The 22285-nt window shown below is 43.2% G+C and overlaps 1 protein-coding gene across 4 annotated transcripts in view; it reads left to right on the top strand.

Annotated features, from left to right (window-relative positions):
- The window catches only part of LOC116318546 (signal-induced proliferation-associated 1-like protein 2), an 82312-nt gene that overhangs the window by 31862 nt on the left and 28165 nt on the right, over window positions 1–22285 (top strand). For all 4 annotated transcript variants that reach the window (XM_031737567.2, XM_031737568.2, XM_031737569.2 and 1 more), the window contains exons 2-9: window positions 109–1880; window positions 6626–6759; window positions 7807–7995; window positions 12127–12301; window positions 12523–12626; window positions 15227–15384; window positions 16027–16603; window positions 22011–22285. In XM_031737567.2, coding sequence (XP_031593427.1) covers window positions 371–1880; window positions 6626–6759; window positions 7807–7995; window positions 12127–12301; window positions 12523–12626; window positions 15227–15384; window positions 16027–16603; window positions 22011–22285 — 3122 coding nt within the window. In that variant the 5' untranslated portion in view covers window positions 109–370. The remainder of the gene's footprint in view (window positions 1–108; window positions 1881–6625; window positions 6760–7806; window positions 7996–12126; window positions 12302–12522; window positions 12627–15226; window positions 15385–16026; window positions 16604–22010) is intronic.

A 22285-nucleotide genomic window follows, 5' to 3' on the forward strand; every position in this document is an offset into this window, starting at 1 on the left:
GCTGAGGAATAAAATACTTGTTTTAAATGAAAATGTCTTTTCAGAGCCTTTCAACCTGCTCGCAATGCGCTAATTTTTTTTTCTTTCTTCTGTGTTTCTGTGCTATAGATCTACCACCTCCAGCTGTCGTTATTCATTGGCGACACGCTGTGAGAGAAGGCTCCGCTCTGCTGTTCTACGGCGCGCCCCAGTCATTTGTCCTTGACACCCAAATGCTGTGTGCCGATTGTCATGCCACCCGTCCTCTGTGAGTTATGACGGCTGCTTCGTTGACTCAGGAAAAAGGCTGCTCCTTGGCTCACCAGTGAGCAAGTCGCATGATGAAGGAGGGTCCTGGAAGTCTGCTCTTCAAGGAATCTGCCAGCAGGATATGAGTATTTTGAGCCCTGTGACAGATAACAAATCAAACCTTGTGGGAATTGTGGGAGGCCCAGAAGAATACTCCAGAGTCATGCAGTCAGAGGAGCTATTCAGCAGGAAGCTCAAAGCCTTGAGCGATAGCATGGGACCTCCAGCCTCCAGCATGCAGGGGAAACCTGATGGTGCAGGCAAAACAAACGGTACTCCGGCAATGCCTAAAATGGGTGTCAGGGCCAGGGTCACAGAATGGCCGCCAAGGAAAGACGGATGGGACGGGCGGCCTTCACCTAACTATCAGAGTGTGATACCCATGTTTCAGAACGGCCAGCAGGAACACACTGTGGAAATACTAGAACAAGGTGAAGCAGTCTGTCTGGAGGTGGACTACACTGACAAATACACGCTGAGTGACTTTCTCAGCCACTCTCCGCTGAAGGGTCTGCACCCTATCCGTCAGCGGAGCAACAGTGACGTTACCATAAGTGACATCGACTCTGAAGACGTAATGGACCAGAATGCCGTCAACCCAAACACTGGAGCTTCGCTGCACCGCGAGTACGGCAGCACATCCTCCATTGACCGCCAGGGCCTGACTGGGGATGGCTTCTTCACCATGCTTAAGGGCTACCGAGTTGAGACCCTGGACCACCGCAGTATACCCCCTCTGGGTTTCCCCGAGTTGCTGCGCTGTGATGCCTCGCTGTCCCCCAGCTTGCAGACAGCAGCACAAATTGCAAGGGGTGAGATAGTCCACATTCCAGGCTATGACTACATAGACAGCTCCCTACTCTACAGCCGGGAACGGGAGAAGTCCTTCATGCGACGTCTTAAATCAGAGTCGTCAGAAACTTCACTGTTTAGGAAACTTCGGCCCATAAAGAGCGAAAGTGACGCGCTGCGGCTCTCAATCGAGGACGACCGGCGACCGCTCAGCTTCCAAAAATGCTTCGCCCACTACGATGTGCAGAGTGTGCTTTTTAACATCAGTGAGGCGGTGGCGAGCAGAGCTAACCTGAGCCAGAGGAAAAACACTACTACCGGTGCCTCGGCCGCCTCAGCTGGAGCCGGAGCTGGTGGCGTGTCCGGAGGTGGAGGCGGCGCTGGACCTGGAGCAGGAGCCGATGGTGGAGCAGTAGGATGCAACAGTGCAAATCCCCCCATGTTTGAGTCTCCACTGGGCAGCAGAGAGGACTTGAACCCAAAGGAGAACCTGGATGCAGACGAGGGGGACGGGAAGAGCAACAGCTTGGTGCTGAGTTGCCCGCACTTTCGCAATGAGATTGGTGGCGAAAGCGAGAGGAAGATCTCCCTCTCCAGAGCCAACAGTGTCAACTACAGCGGTTTGTCAGAGAGCTGCTCTTTCGAGTCGTCCCTAAGTTCACACTGCACCAACGCAGGAGTTTCTGTGCTGGAGGTGCCTCGAGAAAACCAGCCAATCCACAGGGAAAAGGTCAAACGCTACATCATCGAGCACATTGACCTTGGAGCATACTACTACCACAAATTCTTCTACGGGAGAGGTAAGGAGCTGATTTCTGTTCTTACAGATAGTTACAAGTGATGATGCAGCAGGATTTGTGTGACTCACTGTTGAGGACTATTAAACTTTCCAGGCCAGCTAGATTTTTATAAAGACTTCTTCAGTCACCTGTGGGGAAGCAAGTTCCCAGATGGAACAGCCTCATCTCACAGGGTCAAATATCTCAACGTCCCAGTTGTTTTTTGTACAAGCACATGAAATAAAGTCCAGAACAATAGCAGGCTTGTGTTGGGTGCGAGGGCGTGTGTTTCACTTCCTCAGCAGAGGAGCGGTCATGTCCTCCCTCTGATATTACTCCGAACCCTGCGGAGAAACTGCGATTAGTCATGTGAAAAAGAGAGAGGTGAGTGAGAGGGTGTACTGCAGCTGTTCCCTGCAGGGACTAAGAGAGTACGAGGTCTCCTCATATGAAACTTTAGGGTCAGCAGAACTACGCCAAGGTCCCAGTTCTCCTCATTAAAACACCTAGGAGGCGAATGCTGGAAATACTGTGCTGACCCCGACCCATCACCGCATTATACAGATCTGTTTTTCCCACTTCTCTGTGCAATCTGTGCTCGCTGGTCTCAGCAGATAGAGTTACCCCGTCTTAAGCCTGCCCCCACCATAGAAAACAGCTGCTTCACCTTTCACACTCTGAGATGCCTTAACCTCTTCAAAAAGACTATGAATAAAAGTGTGTCTCTGAGAGACATGCTGATAATTGCCCAAATGCCTTGCTAATACTCATCCCAAAGCTGGGTTCTGGATTTGGGTTGTGCATTTATTTAACCTGCTTTCACAGCAATGCAGGCCTGTGTATAACAGGCCATTTTCATGAAGACATTATAGTCTTTGGGGTAGGATGCCTCTTTCACAGTACGTGAATGTAGCCACTGCCTTTTTTCTTTTTTTCTTCCTTTTTTTTAAATAAGGTGTTTTATTTTATAGACAGGTCTGTCATCACCTGCGCTTCACAGCAAAGACACACTCACACAAACATGACTATGTGTCACTATTTCTCAGCAGGCTTTCATCAACCTGGACTGAACATTGATCCAATTGATTGCCTAAAGCCCTGCTTCCCTTAGCAACCGGAGTGGTTTTACCCCTAATGGACACAATGCTTCCTTCACACAAAATGGGTCAACCTTCACTACAGGTCATGGTCACATTAGGTGTTTGGGTTGACACTGAGATGTGCAGAGGGCAATGTAAACCATCTCTTACTGAGATGCAAGGCCTGAAATAAAGCTTGGAGTACTAAATGTACAGAAGAAGGGGCTCACAGTGTTGGACTTTCAAAGATTTTTTAAGGTGTTTCTGTGGTGTGGATTGACAGCAAAACGAGAAGGGGGCATTATTTGACATGAAAAATCAAAGTCATCCAATTTGCAACCTTTGGCAAATTGTCAACACCATGTGATGGGCACCGCTGACATGCTAAAGAAATGTGTTGACAAAAAGCTTTCCTCTAAAGTCAGCATTGTCTGACTCACTGTGCTCTTGGTATTTGGATGCCTTGTGGCCTCCATTGCTACACAGCCCCCCCCCACCACCACCACCACCACCATTTGACCTTATGCCTTACAGAGCATTTCCCTGCAGACCTCTGTCCCTGACAAGCTGTGCATTCGTCAGACAGTTAACCCTACTTTCCCTCCATACAGATAATTTATTATTCATGCCGATGTGCGTTTTGCCCCACTGTTTATGCCACAGTGACAAGAACCACGCTATTTAACACAGCTTGCGCTGCATGGCGTGGATGTAATATCGAAAACTTCAGCAGAAATCTCTTCCTGAATGTCACTGCTTTGTGGACCCTGCTGAGGTTTTTCTTTTAGCTGTTGAATCCAGGTCTTTCTCCTCAGCTTTAGCCTGGATTAAGGGAGTGTTTGCTCAAGGCCCTCTTATATGTGTGCCTACACACATGCACGCACGCACGCACGCATGCATTGTGTGTCAACAAAGAAATTAGTACTGGTTCTTATGGTGCTTAGAGCTGAAAAGACTAAAGCCCAGCTAGTAATCCTTGTCGTGTAGTGAATTTTTCATTAAATCAGCACAATAACTGATGGAAAGAATTAACGACCGTATAAGAAATGTGGCCAAAAGACTCGACTCCTTTGGAGCGATACTATAAGCAGTAGAGCTGGCACTCTGCCCATCATTATTATTATTATTATTAATTTACTCTGAAAATTAATGTCTAGACCTCAGGGTGTCAAAAGGGGAAACAACCACAGACTCTCCATAAATGAAAAAAGTATTCATCCTTCAGGGGGCATAAAGAGGGCAAGGAAAAGTAATGAGAATCTGCCCATCACATTTTGATATTTTCAGCACACTGGAGGGGTGAGGAGGTTACTGGAAACATCAGATTTACCCAAAGTCATGAAAATCCCCTCGAAATTTCCTGAAAATCTTGCCTTGGGTTTTTGAGCAAAGTAGATCGAAATATGAAATTTTGAGTGTCACTCGATAAATGTTTTTCTAAGATTAAACCGGATTTACTAACTTTCATGCCATGATTGTTGACATAACTAATGGATATATGGACCAACACCAACATCTTCAGAGTGACCCCCGTAGTCATGTGATCCATTTTCTACCAGGGTTTGGATGTCGGTGCGGTGTTTTTCTCACACCATTCTTACCCACGTGGTCATCTATCTAATATGCATACCAGTACATGCCATTTATAAAGTGCAAAGCTCGACTTCTGCATCATTCATTTCTAGCATGAGAACAAAGTCAAGGGTTGCTGCTGCAGTTGTTGTGGTGGTAGTGGTGGTAGTAGTAGTAGTGGTAATAGTGGCAGCTGTGGGAACATGACTTATGGGGCAGAACAGTCCATTAATTTAAAATGACAGAACAACAACAAGAGAAAAAAAAAATGTTTGCATGTTCTGTGGGCGTCCTGAGCGTCTGCTTCATTCAGTTATGGATGTTATGCATCATACATGCACTTCACTTCAGAATAGAAAACTGAATTAAATTTCTTTTGAAATGACCTGATGTATTATTAAGGTCATAAATGTATTGATGCAGACTTATATTAAGACATTATGTCATGTCTGTACTTCAGTCTGCATGTGTCTGCATTGAGCAAAACTGGATGCCATGTGGAGCATGTGGGTTTTATTTATTTAGCACCAAATCGTAACAGCAGTCTTATCAGTGCTTTATTAAAAAGCAATGGCCAATGACTCTATATAAGAAAGTACTTGGTGATGCTGGGGAAGAAGAATCCCCTTTTATCAGAAAGAGAGTGCTGGCAGGCTCAGGGAAGGGAACTTTGTTAGTACCAGGTTGGATCCTCTTGTCTTCTTTGTGGCAATGCTTCAACAAGCTGCTTTAAACGTTCATCAGAAACTTTGCTCCATCTTGACACGACAGCATCACACAGTTGCTGGAGATTCACGATGTGAACTCTGCTCTTGCTCTACTGGATTGAAATCTGGTGACTGTAAAGATCATTTAAATGAACTCAGTCATGTTCAAGAAACTAGTTTGTGATGATTTGAGATTTGTGACATGGTGTATTATCCTACTGGAAGCAGCCATCAGAAGGTGGGTACACTGTAGGCATAAAGGATGGACATGGTCAGCAACACACTCAGGTGGCGTTTAAATCAGCGGTCCCCAACCCCCGGGCCTCGGACCGGTACCGGTCCGTGAGTCGTTTGGTACCGGGCCACGAGAGTTGAGGCTCAGGTGTGAAATGTATGGTTTTCAGGGTTTTTATCGGTTTTCAGCGTTATTTTGTTATCGTTTTTATCGTTAACTCGGTTTTCCTGGGTCTTTTCACGTGTGTTATGAATAAATCTTCTTTTTTTCGGTACCGGCACTAGTTTTATTTTGTTGTATTTATCCGCGACACCTTATTGCCGGTCCGTGAAAATATTGTCGGGCATAAACTGGTCCGTGGCGCAAAAAAGGTTGGGGACCGCTGGTTTAAATGATGCTCAGTTGGTACTAAGGAGTCCAAAGTATGGCAAGAAAATAACCACACCCTCCCAGCCTGAACCACTTGAGATAAGGCAGGATGGAGTAATGGGTTGTAGCTTCAGTTCCGTGTTGACTGGAGTGGCCCCTGGTGTCTTCCGCTGTTGTAGCCCATCTTCAAGGTTCAGAGATGCTCTGCTGCATTGCTTGGTTGTAAGAAGTAATTGTTTGAGTTACTGTTGCCTTCCTGTCAGCGCTGAACATTCCCCTCCGACCTCTTCCATCAGCAAGGCATTTTCACCCAGAAACTGCCGCTTGCTAGATGCCCCCCACCCCCCACCCCCTCTTTTCAGACCATTCTCTGTAAACACTTAAGATGGCCGTGAAAAAATCCCAGTAGATCAGCAATTTGGCAAAGACACATCCCAGCTAATCTTATAATGCCACATTCAAAAAGTCACTTTAATCACCTTTTCCCTCATCGCGGTGCTCAGTTTGAACGTCAGCAGGTCATCTTTGCCATGTATACCTGCTAAATGCATTGAGTTACTGCTATGTGACTGGCTGATGAGATCTTTGTTGAACAGATGTAACTAATCAGCTGGTCTGTGAGTGTATAGGTAAACAGATATTCTACTGAAACCACACCAGTAATTTGATTGCGTGTTTTCAAAAATATCTGTAATTAATTATTACTTTATTTATATTGAAGCTTTCTTTCTTTCACCAGCTAACATAATGTCTGATAACATGCATAACTCTCATTTAATTTTATATCTCTTTCTCTCCCTCCAGAGCATCAGAATTACTTCGGTGTAGATGACAATCTTGGGCCCGTGGCAGTCAGCATCCGCAGGGAGAAGCTAGACGATGGAAGGGATAAGGAAGGGACGCAGTACAACTATCGGGTCACCTTTAGAACCAGTCAGGTAACGATAATACACTGATGTGCACTTTTCGCTCACTGCTTACATTATGGATGCATGATTGGAGAACCTTCATGACCTGTCACTTTATCGAAGAATTGTTTACTAGCGCGAACATGGATTTTTCATATTTCTCATATCACATTCAGTGAGACACGTTAAGGTCACTCGGTCTGCGGCTCAGTCGAGCAGTACAAGAGTCCAGGAATGCTTCAGTACCCCTGAAAACAACAGGAAACTTCTCTGCCCTCTTAAATCTGCACTAATGTGTCCAGTGATTCGGTGCCAGTTGTGACTCAGTTGGCCAGTAATGCAAATACTGATACAATGTATCAGAGGTGGGTAGTCGCCCTCCTTCGCTCACTTTCACACATCTCGATGAACACACAACCTGATTAATCCTAAAAAACGGAGAGGCAGAGTCCTGGTGTCCCTGGTGGGACCGTATCGTCTTGATTGATGCTGGCTTGTCTCATTCACTGAATAATTCAGGTGCAACAGATGCGTCAGGCAGGAAAATGTCACTGATATCCAGTGCCCTTCTCGGTTTAAAGCACCACTCCCACGATAAAACAATGTATCTGGGTCATGGTAGCCCTGCAAGTGGCACGCAGGCAGTGTTTTAACTCCCCGACCGCTGGAGCATCTATTTGCATGTACTCCTGTCATTTAGCCTCATTGCTCTCTCTGCGCGACCTGCCCCACATCGCTCTCTCTTCCTTCCTCTGCTATATAAGTCTACTTTTCGGAAAGCCTTTCTATAAGACCGCAGTTGACTGCTGACATGTTAACAGGCTGTGCAAATGGAAATTTGGATGTTGTTGTTTTGAAAGTGTTTACTGGCACACTAACATCTAGTATTCAGTTAGCCTGTCTCAATTATTTAGAATTTGAGTTACCTAATGCTGTCCAGAGTCATAATGTAGTCATTACCCTGAACAACAAGTCAGCATATGGAAGCATACCTGACCCAACCCTATCACACTGTACAAGTAGGAGTGTATATGACTGTTAACTGGACAAATCCTCACCATCTGTCTTTCCTGCCAGCTGACCACCCTCCGTGGTGCCATCCTGGAGGATGCCATTCCATCCACGGCGAGACACGGGACGGCCCGCGGACTGCCGCTCAAAGAAGTACTTGAATATGTCATCCCTGAGCTGAATATCCAGTGTCTGAGGCTGGCCATCAACTCTCCCAAAGTCCCGGAACAGCTCCTCAAGCTGGATGAGCAAGGGGTGAATAATACATCGAGATGTCCTCTTGAACCGTGTTTTGAGTGCTACCACTGATTTTTGCTGCTGCTGATGATTTAACGGGGTAATCTGAGGTTCAGTGCCTTGATGATTAATACTTGGTGTCTTGCATTTTAACATATGTATATATATGGTTTTTCCTTTTTTTTAAGACCCCCCCCCCCACACACTCAAAAAAAAGAAAAAAAATTGCGTAAATACTATCATTTGTAGTTTTACGGGGGTGATGCATTACATGCAGGACTACTACTTGTCGAGACGAAGTGACTCACTGTGGAGTCATAACTGTGAGGCTGCCAACCAGCACTCCAGGAGGTCACTGCATCTGGACAAACAATAGTGAATCACACAACCTCTTCACAAAACCGAGACGGATAACGCTAACAAGATACAGCAGGTTAACAAACGTGCATCTCTGTATGTGAAATCTTTCTCTGAGGAGGGAAGAAAGCTGTCCAGAGATTTTCCAGCTGTTTAATTTTAAAGCCACCGCAGCCACATATCAGGAATGAAAGATTGTTTGACTGCATTAGCAAATCACGCTACATATTTCAGGCATATGCGTCTCTATTTGTGACATTTACCTCAGCTATAGAAGGAAACTGGGGAGGGATTAACTTCAAATAGCAGGAATCTTTGTCCTATATACGGGCTGCTTGTTATAGATGGATAACACAGACTCCTGGGACGAGGCGCAGACAATATCAAGCTTAAATAGAATCAATAGAAGTCCTGTACTCTCTGCAGCCAGCACCAGTTTTTGGCACACTTGTTGTGCTGATAGGACACTTGCACACAAGCTAGAGTAACTTACTTTTGACAGCCTACTTTGTCTGAGAGCAGGAGATTTGGTATGCTGCTCAGGCGGTGGAGGGTGTCATCTTGCATTATCTCTGTTTGAATAAAATTGCTAATAGTGATATGGGCTCTCTATATTCACAGCTGTCACAGATTCATTGCGTGATCGGAAGGCCTTTAATTTCTCATGTAATGAAACTGGGGGAAAAAAAGATGGAATGGAGAGTGGAAGGATTAGCCAGGGGTGATACTTGTTTCACCATCAGAGAATTGTCTGCTTATTAGTTTAATTACATTCGTTAGCGTGCGCCCATCCTTCCAATTGACAGGGGAAAGGTTCTTATAATAGGAAGTGTCAGCCAAGGCCCTCTTCTGTGTTAGGATTTTGTTACACACATAAACAAGAGCAATGAAGTGTCCTCTCTAAAGCAAGTTAAATGCACTCACGGTGGCAGGCTGTGTGTGTCCAATTATGTCAAAGTAACTTTGTAAATAAGTGCTTTGAGGAAGTTCTTCCCACCAGATGTTACAGGGGTTTGTTCACCTGCCATGTGACTCCCCATGTCTGCAGATAAAGAGTTTGATAGATGATGAAACTGACACATGGGAGACAAAAAAGGCAATAAAATAATTTCAAGAAACTGCCTTCAGAGGAGGAGAGCCCAGGCTAAGTGGGGCTTGAAGCGCTTCCAGTTGGCACTCCTCTGCGCAGACCTCAAACCAAAAGCCCAGTGGAAGCCAGTTTTATATTTGGATGTCAGTATTTTTGCACACTCCTGTTATAATCATTAATGTTATTCTTGCCGGGCAAATGTTCAATATGTCAGGCACTCCTTAATCTGCTTTTTAACCAAGCTGGACTTTGACCGCCCCTCTAATGTGTTTATGTGAGGAAGCTGATACGGGACAGGAAGAACTGCAGCCTGATGATCTGCCTGACTTTTTTTTTTTTTTTCTTCCCCCTAAAGTGCATATTTTTTGAGGATTTGTGTGTGCGCGCGCAATTCTTTGGAGATGTTAGATGTTAGTCTTTTTGTTAAATGCTTCCTCTTGCTGTGAACAGAGTCAGAGAGGGTCTCCTGCATCTGCAAAAAGAATATCCCTGAAAGCGGCCTTGTAGACTGCGCCGTAACAGCCTCGGACGTAAGAAGAGAAGAGAGCATATGTGAATGTATTTTAGATCTCATTGTAGATCACAGTGAATTGACTGTGCGCAGATGGACTGGGGAAAAGGAGTTGGCAGCTAATGAGATTTAGAGATGCGATCTTGAGTAAGAAATTACAAATTAGGTTTTGTTTTTTTGTAAGCCATTGATTTTTCAATGCGTATCTGCTGTTTCAATCTAAAGACTCAAATCTGGAAAATTAAAATTCTTTAGTTTATTATTATCTGTGTCAGTTAGAAAATGTTTTAAATTTACAAGCACTGGTAATACTCATAAATTTGAAGAACAGTCAGAGAACAGTTACTGACCTTTTCCTCTAAGTTATGTTCGACAGATGATATTCTCCCTAACCTAGAAAGCTAATCTCCCTGCAGTGATCTCATTCATAGCATAAACAAAGAATAAGTGCAGGAAATTTTGCAATTACAAACACTGCGTTTTTTAAAATCCCCTGGCCTTATATTGAAAGTTGGAGAAGTTTCTGTAGTGGCACTTTAATGCAATAACCCCAGCAGATGTTTGTGTAGTGGTGCATGGTGATTGTAGCCAGGTTTAAGTAGCCATATTTTGGATTTTTGCTGCATCAGGACACTGCAGCGCAGACACATGTCACACCACGCCATCCCTCAGGAGCCGCTCAGAGCTCTCCGGGGGGAACACTGTCCCAATTTCTTTCTCCACTCATTATGTGTCTTTCGTTGTTTGTGTGTTCTTATTTTAGTTTAAGCTTTTGTTTAAGTGAATGAGCAGGAGTTCAGTTTTCAATGCCCTGCAGCTCTGGACAGATGGAGAAAAATTGGAGATGCTTTCTTTGCTAAGATTTTTGGCAAGGTCTGTTAAATGGGATACAGCTCCACCTTAACAGAAGCTAATCCCACTCCAAAAAGAGCCATCACAGACGGTGATGCAACAAGCTTCACCGAAGGAGCACTACTCATCTGTATCTTTGTTATATGTCCTGTGTGCTTGCACTTTTCAAATTCGCCCCAAAGGTTAATGTGATTACCCTCCCTATTGGTTAGGCTGTTAAGAGGAGCTGGAGGTCAAGCGAGTCCATATCACACAGGATAAAAGACAGAAGGCCACATCATTGCACATCATGCCATTTCCACGGGGCTCGATGGTATAATAGCTTTTGGTAACCGCAGGAGCTTTAGTGCAGAACAGACTGCCTGATGGGAGGAAGTCACCATGACAACAGTGTCAGGAGTACACCGGGAAATCATAACCTGTAACGGAGGAAAAAGACAATTCCAATTTGTTTCAGTATATAGACCATTTGTCAGCATTCACATTCAGAGAAACCCTTTCTTCCCGCCGTACCGACACATTGACTCTGGGTCGAGATGAAGGTGAAGCTGTGAATAAAGGGCAACAGGTGCCAAACGCAAGGGGCTGCCTCCTCATCTATTTGTTTCCACCCTTGACCCCTTTTTTTTTTTTTTTTTTTTTTTCATCTTCTGCTATCATCGGGAGGGTGTAAGCCTTAGAACTCATGTAGTGGAGAGATCCTCACACACTAATCTCACAAGAGAACCACTCCAGATGTTTTATTTCTTCCTGTCTCTTGAGGAGAGGAGTTCATATCAGACATTTCTGAATTATAGCAACACTAGTGGTGGAAACTTGAGAGATTTGGCTCCCTTTTCTATGCCTTTAGATGGTCTTCTCAATAAACAAGATGTCTGTATATCTGTATGTAGACACATTTGTTAAACAGTCTTCCTAGTATTTCACAGCTACAAAAGTATCTCCTAAGGAAGAGGTCCATTAGAAAGTATTGAAATACTATTGTTGGCAGATTATGCCTTTTTCTTTCATAAACCGAAACTGTTCTGCTGTATGTCTGTAATCCACTCCCTCGTCACCCCACAGCTGCTCTTAAGTAGCAGCTAATAGCTCAGGCTGATTTATACTCTGCACAGTGCTCCTGAGAGTTCATAGCCTAGCTTCACAAAAGGGGATTTCAGCTCTCTCTCTCCCCAAGAAGGGTTATGAAGGCCTTCACATTAGCTGTGACATGATGGAAAGTGGGCACTTGCATGCTTTGAGTGCTTAATATACAGTATGTATGAGTGTGGTGTGCGTGATACCTATCAGCAACAGGAAATAGTACTCACTGAGTGTCGGTCTATTTTTCTCATTCCAGCTAAGCTTCCAGCACAAGGTGGGAGTACTCTACTGCAAGGCTGGCCAGAGCACAGAGGAAGAGATGTACAACAACGAGAGTGCCGGCCCAGCACTGGATGAGTTCTTGGATCTGCTTGGTCAGAGGGTGCGCCTCAAAGGCTTCACCAAGTACAGAGCTCAGCTGGATAACAAGAGTAAGATAAAATGCACAACACCCTCGCCAAGCTAAACATCCACAAATGCTAACCCACACATTTCCAGTCCTGCTGAGTGCAGATGCTCCGCTGTATGTGTTTACAGGGACTGTAGTGCATCTTCAATCTTAATTTTTGTTCTATGATATCATCAGATCGGCTAACTCGGTTACATTTTGCAATCTGGCCTGAGACCCTGACCTCCCTGTCTTCTCTTATAGCGGACTCCACAGGCACGCACTCTCTTTACACTACCTATAAAGACTATGAGCTGATGTTTCACGTGTCCACCATGCTCCCCTACACACCCAACAACCGGCAGCAGGTGAGTAAACTGTACCCTTCAGGCTCTGTCTTCTGCAGCACACCACCCACCATGCTTGCTCTTCTCTGTACTCAGTTGATGTCTAATAGCTTTAATAAATCCCTGAGCAAGTTCCTTTTAGGATATCACCTATCCTGACTACTGCCAATCTTCCCCAGAGACTCATTTCGCCACGGTAATGACCTATCAGTTGAAAGCACGAGCATTGCCATAGCGACGGTACCCCGTAGTAGGACTTTAATCAGTGCTTCCCCAGGGGCTGAAGCAGACGTGTTATTAGATGGACCTCTGTCTGTCCGTTAGGTGGATGTAGCAGTGGACTGTTGAGCGATGGCCCTCTAAAGATAAGATTACAGACGTTCACTGTATTAATCTCTATGCTGATCATATGGATGTACTTTTTGAGTCCATAATACAACCTGTGGGCACCACCCTGTAGAGATTAGAATATCTTGATGGAGGCTGAATGTACAGTCTAAAACAGCAGAAACATCTAACAAGTGAGCGTAGAAACATATGATTGGTGGTTTTTTTCTCTTTACCTTTCATCCAATTGTATTTCATAAAGTGGGACTGTTTGATTTAATCCCTGGTGGTAATATTCCAGCAGGGCCAAGCAGAGCTTGACCTGCTCATCCCTTCATCATTTCCAAATCACCCCTGCACCCTCTAATCCTGCTTGTTTCGGGCTCTCACCGACCCTGACTGACAGGCTCACACCAACCAGAGAATGGGGGTTAATGACCTGCACAGGCCAACAATACAAGCAGTATAAATTGGGGTTTGAGTGGATATGTGCCCTTCACACACAAATCCTAAATTGAGTTAGTTGATATCTCTACCACCCAAAAATCTCTTTGTCCTGTTTTTAAAGTAAAGTCTCAGTATCCAAATTGGGAACAGTGATTCTGTCGAGGAGAAGGGCAAAATGTGAGAGCTTACTCTAAGGATTGATTTTTTTTTTTTTTTTTCCATGCAGGGCATGAACTGATGCCCCCGTCCCTGTATTCAGTGTAATAAAGATGCTCAAATGTTAATCCAGGAAAATGATGCTAAACAGATAGTGTCCCATTGATTGTATCAAAACTTCTTGCAACCTGTGAGGCTATGATTGAAAAATTGTTTCCAAAGGAAAGGCCTGTGGGAAGATTAGGAAACATAAACGGTGACAACCTCATTTTCTCAATTGCCACACCATGTCCTACTGAGAACGTGACGTACACGCCACAAGATTGTGCAGAGGCCCTCGCAGATGAATTCACTGTGTACCAATCAATGAGACAGGAATTTAACCCTGTAATGCCAAGTGTATCAGATCTGATACATGAGCATAGATCAAAAAGCCTGAATAAATTGCACAAAAGTTTTTTAAACAATTAATAAATAAAAATGCTGGATGTAGCAAAACTTAATTAGTTTTCTTTTAATTTGTCAATAAGTTCAATAAACACTCCAATTTCAAAAAATTTAAATTTTCTGGCAATTATTTAATGACTAGACTACAGTTATTAAAGTTTTGTATTTTCTTTTAATAATTTTAATAATAATAATAATAATAATAATTGTTGTTGTTGTTGTTGTTGTTATTGTTATTGTTGTTATTATTATCATTATTATTATTATTATTATTATTTCATGTTGACCTTTTGTTTTCAATTCAGTTAAATTTCAGTTATTTTGCAAAGTGGATTTTTTTTTTTTTTAATTTCAGTTTAGGTTTTGTTGTTTGAAAATGTTTAGTTTAGTCTTTTTTCTTTAGTCTTTTTTTAGTTTTTTTAGTTTCAGTGTTAGTTTTAGGCTTTTTTTCTTCATTGTTATTGGACCAAGAGCATAAGTCAGAGGCAAGATTTAGGGAAATCAGTCTGTATAATAAAAACATAACTTTTTGAAAGCAGTGATTCGTAGTGTCATAAACATCCTGAAATCAATAAACACGTCTGTCAATACCTCAAGTTTTAGTTAATATAACCACCCTTGGTTCAGGCTTCATAGGGTTAATTTAAATAAGGAACTTATACATAACTGGCATGTGTTTTGGGGGGTTTGTTTTTTTTGTTTGTTTGTTTTTAGACCTGTGTCATGTGGTTTATGGCTGTTATCAGAGCTGTCAATCAAATCTTGTTGCATTTTTTTTTTTTTTTTTTTTTAAAGATGCTTTTGTATCATTTCCTGGTTTAAAAGAGATGTCAGCCCTTCTGTCCATTAATGAGAAGGTTTTTGCCACCACACAGATTTTTTTTTTTTTTCTTGGCTATAGGAATGATACTTTAAGGTTTGCTGGGAAAATTTCAAAGTAATAAAAGGTCCAGTACATATGAACATTTGGTGCTACACCTTAGTTTGTCTGGTATTGATCGGTGGCTTATCATGGCTAATGTTAGCAAATGTTTGCTAAGTTGAGAAAGAAGTTTTTGTGTGACTGTTGAGTCACTGCAACTGACACACGGCTGGCCTTTGTTCAGAAAAGCACTCGCATGCTCTCATTCTAATTGAAATGTTAAAGCGATAATGTGTTTTCCAAACTTCTGTACTCTTAAACTAACCTGACTGTGTTCATCTTTTATCTAATTTAATTTCCATTTCTCCTTTTTCTCTTGCAGTTGCTAAGGAAGAGGCACATTGGCAATGACATTGTCACCATAGTGTTTCAGGAGCCCGGGGCCCTTCCTTTCACTCCAAAAAACATCCGCTCTCATTTCCAACATGTGTTTGTCATTGTCAAAGTCCACAACCCGTGCACTGATAACGTCTGCTACAGGTAAATGGAACAAGCATGCACCACGCCTGCAAGGCACTCCCAAAACCGTTTTTTACTCTGGTTGGTAAAGAAAAGCGTGCAGGGTAGAAGAAAGTAGAAAAACATCTGAGTTTGGTGGCATTGAGTCAAACCACTAAATATTAGAGTGCTACACCACGGGATAAGAAGCGAAATGGTGCGCTCGAGACACTTTAGGCGAACGTGTTGATCTTCTGATGTGTTTTTCATAGATGTCTTTGTGTCAAGTGGCTCTTCTGCGTGAACTTTTAAGAGCACTTAATTTAAAAGGATAATAATAATAGCTTGCTCAGTGATTTCTGTGGTTTCTCTCATGACTTCATAGTAATGCGCCAGAATCACAGGGCTCTTTTCATCTGTTCAGTGATGATACAGTTATTATCTTCAGAGACACCTTGAAATTATGACTTATGAATTACGACTCGAGAGTTTCTGAAGTCAGGACGACTCTTGCTAATAACATAGCATTTGTTGAAGAGAGAGAGATTAGTCTCAGCAGAAATAATTTCACCAAAAGACATATAATTTCAGCGCTTATCAACCGCCTGCTCATTATTCATTCAGTTCAATATCTACGCTTCTCTTTTTCTTAACTGTCACTCCCCCATTTTATTTTTTTTCCAGTGTGGCTGTGTCCAGATCTAAAGACGTGCCTCCGTTTGGCCCCCCTATTCCCAAGTCTGTAACTTTTCCAAAGTCTGCGGTTTTCAGGGACTTCCTGCTCGCCAAGGTCATCAACGGAGAGAACGCAGCACACAAGTCGGAGAAGTTTCGGGCCATGGCGACTCGTACGCGGCAGGAGTACCTGAAGGACCTAGCCGAGAACTTTGTCAGCACGGCCACTATAGACTCAGCTGTCAAATTCAGCTTCATCAGCCTCGGAGGCAAGAAGAAGGAGAAGGTGAAACCCAGGAAGGACGCGCATCTGTTCAGCGTGGGAGCGATCACCTGGAGCGTCCGTGCCCGGGACTTTGGCCAGTCGCTGGACTTCGACTGCTTGCTTGGTATATCCAATGAGTTCATCGTGCTCATTGAGGAGGAATCAAAAAATGTGATCTTCAACTGTTCGTGCCGCGACGTCATCGGATGGACCTCAGGGATTATGAGCATTAAGATTTTCTATGAACGGGGCGAGTGTGTCATGCTGTCCGCTCACGACAACTGCGGAGAAGACATCCGGGAGATGGTGCAGAGACTAGAGGTAAATCTCTTCGTGTCTGCATTGGAATAATCTCTGTCATCCCAAAGCTCTCAATAACTGCTGGATTAGACCACAGAAGGCCAGTGAGATGATCCTTTTTGTAGTACCTTGTCTTCAGTGTCGGTTTCTAATCATACCATATTTAGAGATTTGAGAGAACAAAAGACATTAGATGAATCCGTTTCCAACACCACACCCCCCTCACAGAGGTAGTAATTCATTCTGTGTTTGCCCTGTCTGTTTAATTGAGGGCTTTTTGTATAAATTTGACATCCAGTTTATTTGTGAAATAATGAGCACATTACAGTAAAAACAATTACGCTGTCTACTACTAGTGCGTAACACAGTTTTAATAGCTCCGCGGAAAGGTGCAGCTGCTGGCGCTAATGCATAAACATAAAAAAATTACAGTAAGATTAAAAAAAAAAAAAAAAAAAAAAGCCAAGCATCAGCAGTACCAAAAATAATGATGATATGGCACTTATTGGGTTTTACTAGAAATAGAGACAGGTTCACATTTTCTAAACGCGTTCTAAACTATGCACATAAAACATAATCGAGCCCTCTTCCCCGCCCCCGTGCATGCTACCGCACTTTCACCTGCATGTTGTTGCCTGCAAAAAACATTATTTGGGTGACGGTGGTTAATCCACGTGTCTAAAAAGTGAAGTGCATGTGAAGGAAAGTTTACTTTTTAATGTGGCAGTGGAGCGTTGTACTTTGGATACTTGTGGGCTCTGCGGTGAAACGGTGCATTCTGCAAATGTTGCTCTTGCAGTTGCAGCTTTAATGCTAGACCACAAACCTTTTAATTCTGTTTTCACGGTTAGGTCAGCAAAACTGTTGCTCATTTAACCTTTATTTGTGCCGTCAATTCTCATGTGTTGCAGCGCTACAGAGATTTAATGGCCCCTTTTTTTTGGCCTCCACTCCCTCACAGTGAGAATATTTCACTAAATTAACCCAAACCTCACTTGCTTTTCAGGCATCTCCCTCTCTCTTTTTTTCTGATTGTGCATAAACGGGAATGTGAAACTGTAAAGCAGAGCCATCAGAGTTCAGAGAGGATTACAGACCTCCTGTTGAAAGCTTTCTTTGGCTCATCACAGACTCAGCAGAGGTGTACAGGCGACCGTTCGGGTCACACGGTTGCAGATGTCCTGCTCTTGATCAGGATAAACCATTATGACATATCACGCCATTTTCACAAAAACTGACTAAATAAATAAAACCGAAGCGGCTCAGTACCGTAGACAGTTCATTTAGTGGATTGAAAGATTAGTGATAATGTGATTTTTGGGCATTCTTGAATTGGAGGCTGTCTGGGTGCAGGTTTGCAGGGAGACTCTTTCTAGCAGGGCACCAACCCAGTTTTGAAGGGGAAGGCTGGAAACAGAGGCAATCTTTTTTATTTATTTTTTTTGGGGTCTGGCAGACTAAGAATAGAAGACACTTGGCCTCATACTACTACTTCACTCCTATTGAGATCTCCCCACTTAGTCCCAGTCCTCGCATCCCTACTTTGTAATTCTACCTTAGCCATCTGCACAGAGCTGCAGATACATTGTGTTACCTTTTGGGCTATGTGGGTCCAGGTGTCTTGAAATCTTGAAAATGGTGTACACCTGGCTACACAGCCCAGATGCTGTCCTCAGACACCTTGTTTCTGCTTTTTGTGTTCCTGCAGGGTCTTGCTTTTCCTATTCTAGTTTCCATGATTTGTTAAGTGAAGCTCTAATCAGGCAGCCTTTTGTTTTCTTTAAATAACATTGTGGTTGAATCCCAAAATTCAAACCTGAGCTGTACCTGACCTTTTTCATGCCTGGCTGTGTGCTTTCCGGCACTTATACCGCACAGTCCCTTTTTGGCAGCCGCATCAGCAGTCTTGAAATTTGCAGCAAACCCTAGCCAGCAAATCAGTTGTTCAGCCAACAAGTAACAACCCATTTCCTGCTAAAAACCTGAACGAGGATCTGATTCTTCTGAGGATTAAAGGAGGCTCGGATAATTTCTATTATCACCTCTTGCAATGAACTGAGACTCTCAGAAGAGCTTCTGAGTGAGAATGAATAAATGTGCACCTGAGCACAAAGATTCTGCATATCCTTACCACCTTAAAAAAAAAAAAAAGTCACACCAGAACCTGAAGAAGTCTTTCCCATAATTACTCTTTAAAGGACACGGATGTCATTCAGCGTCTACACACACTCATCTTAAGGAAGGACAGAGCGGGATATATTAGCATTTGTGATTAGCCAAAGGACATCACTTCCTCATTCGCTATGCTAATTTCCCCTCACATTTTCTGTCCACTTCTCCAAGGAATTCCTGATTAATATTTCACAGCCCAGTTTTATAAAGTATTATAAAGTTAGTACGGGGTGCTGTTTGTGTTGTGATACAGGCAATGGAGCAGCAAGCTGTAGGCACATTTATTTGGGTATGAGCTGACCAGGCATACTTGTTCCCAAAGGTGTCTGCGTTTTCCCAAATGTCCCGGAGGTTGACTCGAATCAAATTTCATTGGTGGGATTTACAGGCTGCCCGACCTGTGATGTAATGTGAACAACTGTAACACACAGAGGAGCCCAGTGTGAGAGCACAACTAAAAGCTTTGTGATAGCGTCCTGCTCTTTGGGTTGCGGAGCTGGGTGGCTGCATGTTCAGTTTTTATGATGCATGTTGTCTTTGCTTGGGTGCCACATACGCCACTTTCTTTTGTCTGGTTGGGTTTTGTTTTGCATCCAGAGGAAAGCACAATCGCTCTTCTCGTTTTCCTTATGCACTACATGCAACAACAGTGCTTCAAATGCAAGAAATTGACAGTTTATAAATTTGTGTGTCAGAAGGGTCAAAATAGTGAAATAAATAAGGTGGGAAAGGTGAAACTAAATACTTTTGAATAGTTTTATTATACTATATTGTGTCTATCTAGATTAAATAGGCACTAAATGAGTTATGATAAGCTTTTAATCATTCTCCTAACTCCAAACATTGTAATTGTTTGCTTTTCTATATAATATATGATGACATTTTAAACACTTGTAATTGTATTTGTAAACAATTTTCTGATTCCTTATCATTTATTATGTCAGTAGTAAAATGCCATGGTAGCCTTTATGATTATTGCTTTGTTCAACCAGCAGTCCAAACTGGCACACATAACAGAGAGAAGCAGCATGTTGATCAATAAAAGAGCTTCTTAATTAGTGCTCATTAGCACCATTTTGAGGTCATACATGTTGTTACAGACAAGTAAAAGCTTTGATAACCTCCTGCAGTCCCACAGTGCTGCTGAGCTCCGTAAAGCTAAAATATTCAGAATCACACAAGAAGCTACATGACGTTGATGCCGATTCCTGAAGTATAAAGCTCAGAGAAAAGCGAGCGGCCACAGATTTACCAGTCTGCACTTCCAGTAGAATGACAAGGTTTTGTCATGTATGAGAAACATGCTTCTGCAGACAGCCATCAGTGTCAGAGCAGTGTCCGACTGTCAGACCTATCACTGAGGAACAGTGCCAGTAACACTTTTTGGCAACAGTAGTTACAACAGATTTGAGGCTGATAATGTTTGTTGTAGTTTTTATGGCCGGTTATTAGTCTGTTATTGGTTCGGCCAGAACGATATGCACACATGTTGACTTTATGTCCCTTTTCTCATCCAAGTATCTTCATAGGCCACAAATCCCTCCTGTGAGATGATGAATGCGCTCTTAGGTTCAAGCGTTATGAATCTGGGCAGCTCGTAGGAGAACCTGAGCAGATTAATTTAGTGGTTGGACTGAATAAAGGGCTCTAATGAAAGCATTTAGAAAGCTATTATTTAGGCCTAATGGATTTCTGAAAAAGGGCTGTTTGATTCATGGTCCCAAACGCAGAAGCCTTCATACACAAACCATTTAGTCCAGACTTTACCCCAGAGAACTTTTATGTTTCATATTTCCAGGTCTTTTTGGAAATGTGAAATGATTGCTAAGTTTTTGGCGTCTTTTCTCTAGATTTTGAACCCGAAGTATCTTTGGCTTTTTATTTATTAGCACATAAAGCAGGGATTGTGTTTGTATATAATTACTGGATGGGCTCCTTTGCTGAAATTTTACAGTTGTATCCTATTAAGAGGACAGTTATTGCATGATGGTTCATAATGGGGTTCTGCCGACGTGAGAATCTGGTGTGGAGTGTTGACAATCCATAGTCTGTGTTAATGTGTCCCTGAAGCCAGTTGCCACTCTGAAGCAAATGGAGGCAGTCACCCACAACTGAACCGAGACTAATCCAATGGGTGATTAAAGCTCGTTGGATGTAGCGTGAGGTTTTATTCCCCACTCGTTGTCATAAACCGTGTAGTCCTAATGTGTGCTCGCAGTGTAGCTAAAATGTAGTCAGTCATTTTGTGTCATCAATGTGCAAATAGGTGCTCCACTACTCCACTTACTTTGCTGTGTTTGTGTTGTACTGAAATAAAACCATTGAAGCAAGTAGGTTGCCTGAACTTTTACTGAACCTGAGTTGCATTAAAGCGAAGGATGATGCCAAGCCGCCACTGAGCAAAGTGAGCAACTTAATTTGCATGTAAGCACATAATTGGACAAGACCCAACTTTCATTTTCATCCAAGAGCGCAACTGGACAAGCAGAGACTGTCCACCAAGAATCCTTAGGGAAAGTGTCAAGTCTCTGGCAGCAGTCTGCACAATGGCGAGAGAGGGTGAAGTGAGTCATCTTTTCATGCTGGGTGTGGGGGAAAAAGTGCTTTAATTAACTGCCAGTTGATGCAGATTATGTATTTGTATATAAATGTTACACTCCAAACTTCTCCCTTGACACTGACTTTAGCTAATAGACTCGGCTCTGTGGACATGTCCGTGTCTCAGGGGCCAATTAGATCTGCGTTCCCCATGCAGCATGAAAAAAAAAAAAAAGAGCTACTGTAGTTACTGTCCACAGAGACAGGTGTGTATTTGTGTGCGGCTCTTTGGCAAGACGGTCAGCCGTGTGATGTAGCCTCTTATTAACTTCAAGTTTGAAAGGTTCTTTGAATTAGCCAAACAAACATGCTGGAGGCTTGCTGCCTAAGGACTTCTGCTTCTGCTTTGGAGGCTCTGATAGTATTTTTCTTGTGCATGCATGTGTAATAAAACCCACACATATCTTACAAGTGATGCAAACCATTCACTGTTGGAATATACTCTGTTAGCTTTGAAGGCTCTTATTAAAGAATATTAAGATCATTCATTTTTCTCTCTGTCTCATCTCCTCACTGTCATGTGTATTGCATTCTGTTTCCAGCTAAAGTATCTATTAAGTCCTTCGGTTTTTAAAGCTCAGGATCTGTGCTGTGGAATACAAATTCACCTGCCTTTTATCGTAGATTATAAAAGCATCCGTTTTCATTCTGCTTCCAGATCGTCACCAGAGGGTGCGAAACCACGGAGATGACACTTCGCCGGAATGGCCTCGGCCAGCTCGGCTTCCACGTCAATTTCGAGGGCATCGTAGCCGACGTGGAGCCCTTTGGTTTCGCCTGGAAGGCAGGACTGAGACAGGGCAGCCGACTGGTGGAGATCTGCAAGGTGGCCGTTGCTACCCTCACTCACGAGCAGATGATTGACCTGCTGCGCACCTCGGTGACTGTCAAAGTGGTTATAATTCAACCTTATGAAGATGGCACTCCCCGAAG

The sequence above is a fragment of the Oreochromis aureus genome, linkage group 13, assembly GCF_013358895.1.
Source record: "Oreochromis aureus strain Israel breed Guangdong linkage group 13, ZZ_aureus, whole genome shotgun sequence".
NCBI lineage: Eukaryota > Metazoa > Chordata > Actinopteri > Cichliformes > Cichlidae > Oreochromis > Oreochromis aureus.